Source organism: Oryx dammah, unplaced genomic scaffold (genome assembly GCF_014754425.2).
Source record: "Oryx dammah isolate SB20612 unplaced genomic scaffold, SCBI_Odam_1.1 HiC_scaffold_28, whole genome shotgun sequence".
In the NCBI taxonomy this organism is placed as follows: domain Eukaryota; kingdom Metazoa; phylum Chordata; class Mammalia; order Artiodactyla; family Bovidae; genus Oryx; species Oryx dammah.
In genome coordinates this window covers 18,103,244-18,109,866 of record NW_024070212.1, presented here as the reverse complement: position 1 = coordinate 18,109,866, position 6,623 = coordinate 18,103,244, and the positions used below count along the sequence as shown (strand labels likewise).

The following is a 6,623-nucleotide window of genomic DNA, read 5'->3' as shown; positions in this document are numbered from 1 at the left end:
GGGAGACAGATATTTTATTTGCAAAAATAAATACATGCTGGGCAGATGGAAAGAATGGAGACTGTAGACCCGGTGGAGCTCTCCTGAGGAAGAGACCTTCTCTCAGGCTACAGGCTGAGATGGGCAGGCACCAGGGAGGCCCCGGGACATAGCCCACCACCCAAGGGCGGCAGCAGGGCAATTAGGGGCGTCTCACACTCCCCCAGCAACACGTCCCTGCGGAATCCTGCGCCCCTGTCCAGCACCTTGGCCCTCAGACTGTGGGCGGCCAGGTCCGGCGGGCCGAGCCCATCGAAGAAAAAGTCCTCATTGAAGATGGGGTTGGTGCTGCATTTGACCACTCGGCTCCGCTGGCCCCGCGGCCGGGAGCGCGGCCGCAGCCTCAGCACCACGCAGCAGCCACCGCCGCCGCTCCCGGGGCCAGCCCGCGGCCGCGGCAGGCCCTCGGCGCTCACCAGGCGCAGCCGCAGCCGCCCGGGCCCGACCGGGTACTCGGCGGAGAGCCGCAGCTGCCCTCCCCGGGGCTCGAGGTGCAGCACGCTCTCCTGGGTCGGCCGCAGTTGGCAGCACAAGAAGTCGAGGTGGAAGAGGGGCGGCGTGGGCGGTCCCGCGCTGCGCGAGGCGTGCGGGCTGGTGGCCGCCGAGCTCGCCTGCACCCGGGACAGCGAGCTCGGCCGGGGAGGCCGGGGCCGGTCGGGGCCTGGCCGCGGCGAGCCGAAGGGCGACGAATCCGGCGACGAGGCCGTGTCGCTGTCGGGGGCCCGGCAGAGGCGCAGGTCCGGGGCGGAGACGTGCAGGCGGGACGGCGCGGGGGGCAGCCCGCCGGCGGGGGTGGGCGGTGGCCAGTGGAACAGGGACTCGCGCCGGCGCGTGTGCGGGCTCTCGGGCAGGAAGGCCCAGCCTTCGCGGCCCGCCAGGTGTGGCAGCGAACAGGTCGCGGGGAGGCCGCGCCCGCCGCTGTGGGGCAGCGCGCCACCTGGGTCCCGGAGCCGAGGCGGGATGAAGAACTGCGGGATGCGATCCGGGGTGAGGACGTTGGGGCAGGGGCGAGACGGGGTGCGGCGCTTAGGAAACAAACTGGAGGGCGCCCACCGGGCCCTGGGCTCCGCGGCCCCTACCCGGTAGCCAGCTTTCTCCAAGAGCCACATGAGGCGGCGGCGGCGGCGGCGGCGGTGGGGGGCGGGTGCTGAAAGTCCGAATTCCAGAGGCCGAGAGGATCCAAGTCCAGCGTGGAGGCCTGGGCAAGGGCAGAAGGGGAGCCCAAGATGAATGATGCTGCAAACGTACACCGGGTGACCTGCCGCCGCTCCCTTCTTTGGGGGCCCAACCGGCGCACCAGGCCCTTTTTGAGCGGCAAAAACAAAGGGCGGCAAAGTCTGAGGGTCCGGACAGAAATGGAGTCCAGGGCTGGCAGTCAGGCCTCGGACATACGAGTACACAGTCTCCCACTGCTTTCACACCCACTTCAGAGTGAGAAGGCCTAACACACCCACTGGAACCCTAGACTCCTATTAGAAGAATCGAGTAACACCGCATTATCAAAAGGTCTGTAGTCAAAACACTGACCCAGAGCTGAAACGCCCTTATATTCACTCTCCTCCTCAAGAGACACCGCGGCCCTAGGGGACGGGGGGTGGGGGGGCGGGGAGGGGGGTGGAGGGGGGGTCACCCCCTTCTCCCATGCCCATTCCGGAACACTGGGGCGCTCCTCCAGGGTCTGATCTGGCGCCGCTTGGGACTCCCGCCACTCCCCTCCCCACCCCCACCCCTTGGCTCCCGTCCCCTGCGGCTGCGCAAGTTTCTGCAGGCTGAGCCATCCTTCGTCCCTCGCCCCACTCGTATCCTCTTGCTCCTCCCACGCCTTCCGGGGCCGTTCCAGGCCAGAAACGAACTGCCTGCACATTTGACTGCTGCCCCGAGAGCACCCACGGCCTGCTCAAGAAGAGCACCTCTCGGGGGCACAGAATGCCACCCCCCACTTAAGCCCTGGCTGTCCGGCTCCCTACCTCCCAGTCCTACCGCATCCCGAGTCTGCAGCGGACCGAGTAGTTGGGCCGCCCCTCCCACTCTCCACTCCTTTTTCCCCTAGGAAACCGCTGAGCACAAAGACAGCATTGATTCTCCGTCACCTTCTGACCTGATTCCGGGAGGCCCTCCGCAGCGCGCTAACTGCACCGGCTCGCCGCACTCCCAGGGAGCGCGATGTTCCGACTTTCTGTCTGGGAGTCTGAGCTCCAAGGCAGTGGGCTCGGCCTGGCGTCCAGAGTTCAGGCCTCACCTGTGGGCCGCCTCTGGGTCCTGGCCTCGGGCCAGGAGCCGTTCGAAGCCGGGAGGGGAACAACTTCCTCTCCAGCTTGCTCCCCCAGCCCAGTCCTGGGAGGAGCTGGCAGGGGCCTCCCGTTGCCTACGTACGACCTCTTTTCCTGGATAAACACAGCTCTGTCTTTAAGTCCATCAGCCCGGCCTTCTTAACTCTTTCCTTCAGGTTTCTAGCAGCAAGCCAGCCCTGTGCCCTGGGGCCTTCTCTGCTGGGAGTTGGGGAGGGCTGCTGTGAAAAGGGAGACAGCCATTCGTTTGCAGTGGCCTCCATCCCTTAATGCTACCCGGGCCCCACCCAACCCTCCACAGCCCTGACCACACAAACAGTAACTTCTGCAAAGCCCTCCCTGCTGGAATCCTGCCTTGACCCCCATTGTTTAGTTCTGGAGACATCCCAGTTGCTCCCAAACACAGTGACTGCAGTGACTGGTTCTTTGAATTACACTGGACCAGGGAAAGGTGACCAAGCTGGATATATCTGGACATAGAGACACTGAGGACACAGCTGTTTCCATCAGTGAGTAGAGGTCAGGCTTGCCAGATGTGTGTTAAAACTGTAAATATAGTGTCTCCCCCTTCCTTCCTGTCCTTGAAGGCAGATTCTAGGAAACACAGGCCACCACTAGCAAGATGAGACCATCAGCTGTACTTCTGGAACACTCACCATCCTTCATTCCCTCCTTAGGACATTCGTCTTCGAGGACCACTTCCCCTTCACCCTTCAGATCTGGAGGTCCTCACTGACATTTTCCCATTGAAATTAAGATGTTCTGTTGTCTGATTTCATAGTACCCCATACTTCTCCCTTATGGCCCTGTTCACAGTTTCTTTTTGTATGTGTGTGATTTGTTTCTGTGACTGTTTAATATCCTCTTCTCTTAGTAGGCTGTAAGCATCACAAAGACAGTGCTTAGAACAAGTCATATGCTTAATCAGGATTGTGAATGAATGAATGATATTTAGCAGGTGGCTCAGCCAGTAAAGATTCTGCCTGCAATGCAGGAGACCGGGGTTCCACCCCTGGGTTGGGAAGATTCTCTGGAGAAGGGAAAGGCTACCCATCCCAGTATTTTTTTTTTTTTTTTTGATGTGGACCATTTTTAAAGTCTTTATTGAATTTGTTAGAATATTCTCTCTGTTTTTATGTTTTTGGTTTTCCAGCCACAAGGCATATGGGATCCTAGCTCCCTGGCCAGGGATTGAACCTGCACCCCTTGCATCGGAAGGTGAAGTCTTAACCACTGGACCACCAAGGAAGTCCCCCATCTCAGTATTCTTGCCTGGAGAATTCCATGGACAAGGAGCCTGGTGAGCTACAGTCCATGGGGTCAAAGAATCAGTCAAGACTGAGTAACATTTTCACTTCAAGCAGAACTGTATCTGAATTAGTTCGTTTATCCTTCATTGTGTTAAATGCTGGGGATACATAGAAGGGGGAAGCAGACAGACAATAATGACAGCAACAAGGCAAACTGTGAAATTCAGGAAATGAACAAGATTATTATTTTGACATCTGATACTTAAGAGTCTTCAGGGAGCAAATGTTTCCTTTATGGAGATGACTGGCAGCACCCAGACCCTCCAATCCAAAGGCTTCTGACTTAGCTCAGCCTTGGTGTCATTTCTGGGGACAGTGGTCTGTGTGGAGTGCTGTAGCCAAGAACTCACAGCTGTGGCATCCGTCAGGCTGGGGATTTGAGCCCTGGGATTTCCTAACTGCATGACCTCTGGCATGTAACTTAATCTCTCGGGAGTTCTGCTTTCCCATCTGAAAAATGGAGAGAAACTATCTGAACTGCAGAGTTAGCATGAAGATTAAGATCATACATAGAGGTTTCCCTGGTGGTCCAGTGGTTAAGAATCCACTGGCCGATGCAGGGGACATGGGTTCCATCCCTGGTCCGGGAAGAGCCCACACGCATAGGGGCAGCTAAGCCCATGTGCCACAACTGCCAAACCCTTGTGTTGCAGCTAAGCCTGTGCTCTGCAACGAGAAGCCTGCACAGTGCGACGAGGGGCCCCCATGTGCTGCAACTAGAGAAAGTGCATGCATAGCAACGAAGACCCAGGGAATTACCCAGAAATTAAAGAAAACAACCAAAAGAGTGAAAAAGATCACACTTGCATATCAGTTAGACTGACTTCTGCTACAAGTACACAAAAACAGAAACCCCAATTCAGTCTTACTTGACAATAAGGACATTTTTGTCTTCTGTGATTAGAAGTCCAGAGGAAGGGTAGGATTCAGGGAAGTTTGATTCTTTAGTTTCATTCATTCAACCATCCATAGTTATTGACTACCCACCACATGCCAGGTACTGTGTACTAGACTCTGAGGATATAGAAGTGAGAAAACAGAGAAATCTTCTGGCCAAATGGAATCTATACTTTCGTGGGAGAAGAAAGATCATAGACAAAAATAAATTAGTAAGAAATACAGCTTGTCAGATGAAAATCAGTGTTGGGGAGAAAATTAAAGTAGGGGAGGATCACAGAGGGTGTCAGGAGAGCATACAGTTTTAAATAGTGGGGTCAAGGATGGCCATCTTGAGAATGTAACATTTCAGTAATGATATGAAGGAAGGAGAAAGGAAAGCATTCTAAGCAGAAGGAATTGAAATGCAAAGTCCCTGAAGCAGAAACATGCCTGGAGTGTTTAAGGAGGCAGAGTCCAGTGTAGCTGGAACAGAACGAATGATGAGAAGATGACCTTAGAGAGACAGTAAGGCCAGAATCTTATGGGGCTTGAAGCCACTGTAACAATTTTAGCTTTTCCTTGTGGTGAGCTAAGGAGTGATACCACTTGACTTATGCATTAAAAGGGTTGCGCTGGCGGCTGTGCTGAGAGTAGAATGAGAGGGATAAGGCCATAAGTAGGGAAAACAGATAAAAGGATATTGAGATCATCTTTGTACAAGTTGATTGGGGCGTGGATCAGCATTGTAGTAGTCGGTTTCTGGTTGTATTCTGAAGACAGAATCAACAGGATTTCATGATGGATCCATCCTTATCTAAAGAGAAAGAATTATCCAAGATTTTTGGCTCTAACAGTTGGAAGAATGGAGTTTGCCATTCGTTGAGGGGGAAAATATGAGGAGCTTAATTTTAGATCTGAAGCTGAAGCTTCAATACTGTGGCCACCTGATGCGAAGAGCTGACTCATTAGAAAAGACCCTGGTGCTGGGAAAGATTGAAGGTGGGAGGAGAAGGGGATGACAGAGGATGAGATGGTTGGATGGCATCACTGACATGAGTTTGAGCAAACTCTGGGCAATGGTGAAGGACAGGGAAGCCTGGCATGCTGCAATCCATGGAGTAAGGAGAGTGAATGACCTACAAAACTGCAGGGTGATTGCTGGACAGTGTTATGAGCCCACTTTATATCCCTGTGGCTCATATGGTAAAGAATCTGCCTGCAATGCAGGAGACCTGGGTTCAGTCCCTAGGTTGGGAAGATCCCCTGGAGAAGGAAATGGCTACACACTCCAGAACTCTTGCCTGGAGAATCCCATGGTCAGAGGAGCCCAGCAGGCTACAGTCCATGGGGTTGCAAGCAGTTGTTAGGTGGTTCAACAGAGGGCATTTATCACAGGGAACCTGTCACCAAGGTGGTGGAAGAACAAAAATGGCAAAATAGGAAGGTGAGGGCTGTCTAGTAGGATCTGTAATCATGGATCTACAAAACTACTCATACGATCTGCGCCACTACTTGAGTTGCCTCTCAAAACAGAAAAGGGCGAGAAATACCCTTACATCTCCCGACTTCCCACTTTCCAGTCTGCCACCAGAGCCTTTCAAAGCTGATGACAGAGGAGACTGGGAAATGTAGATTGCAGGCACTGGGCCTCTGCAGTCCGAGGCAGAGTAGGACAAGGTGGGGATCTGAGAGCAATCACTCAAATGACCGGCACACCAGGGAGCTGCAAGCTGACTTAATTAGAACAATAAGACATCAGACCTGGAACTTGGAGGTCACCTCATCTACTCTTTCATTTTTATAGAGCAGGAAACAGACCTCAAAAGAAATGGTGTGCCAAAGAGTAGCAGAGTTGAGACTAGAACCCAGATCTTCTATCTTAAAGAACCTCTGTTCTTTCTTGTACTCCAGGGGTCTTCATTATTAAGCAGAGCTTCTTCGTTGAATGAGGACCCACAGTGTGGCTTCCCCCCACTTCCAGCACCATTGCTGCCACTCAAGAACTTTATAGGTGACCTGGGGCCTTGACCTTCTTTTTCTTCCAGTGCCGCTGTAGAAGGACACTTAGAGGACTGGGCAGGACAGAGTGCTTTCCTGGGTTCAAGCC

At 54.0% G+C, this 6,623-nt stretch overlaps 1 protein-coding gene across 1 annotated transcript; it reads right to left on the bottom strand.

Annotated features, from left to right (window-relative positions):
• On the bottom strand, nucleotides 1–1,540 carry C2CD4D (C2 calcium dependent domain containing 4D). The gene has a single exon (XM_040230656.1). It carries the CDS (start codon nucleotides 1,146–1,148, stop codon nucleotides 108–110), a length of 1,041 nt encoding a protein of 346 aa, XP_040086590.1. The 5' UTR covers nucleotides 1,149–1,540; the 3' UTR covers nucleotides 1–107.
• Between the last annotated feature and the right edge of the window lie 5,083 nt (nucleotides 1,541–6,623).

Coding starts and splice junctions, on each gene's coding strand:
- C2CD4D (XM_040230656.1), bottom strand. CDS start 1,148: ATGTGGCTCTTGGAGAAAGCTGGCTACCGGGTAGGGGCCGCGGAGCCC.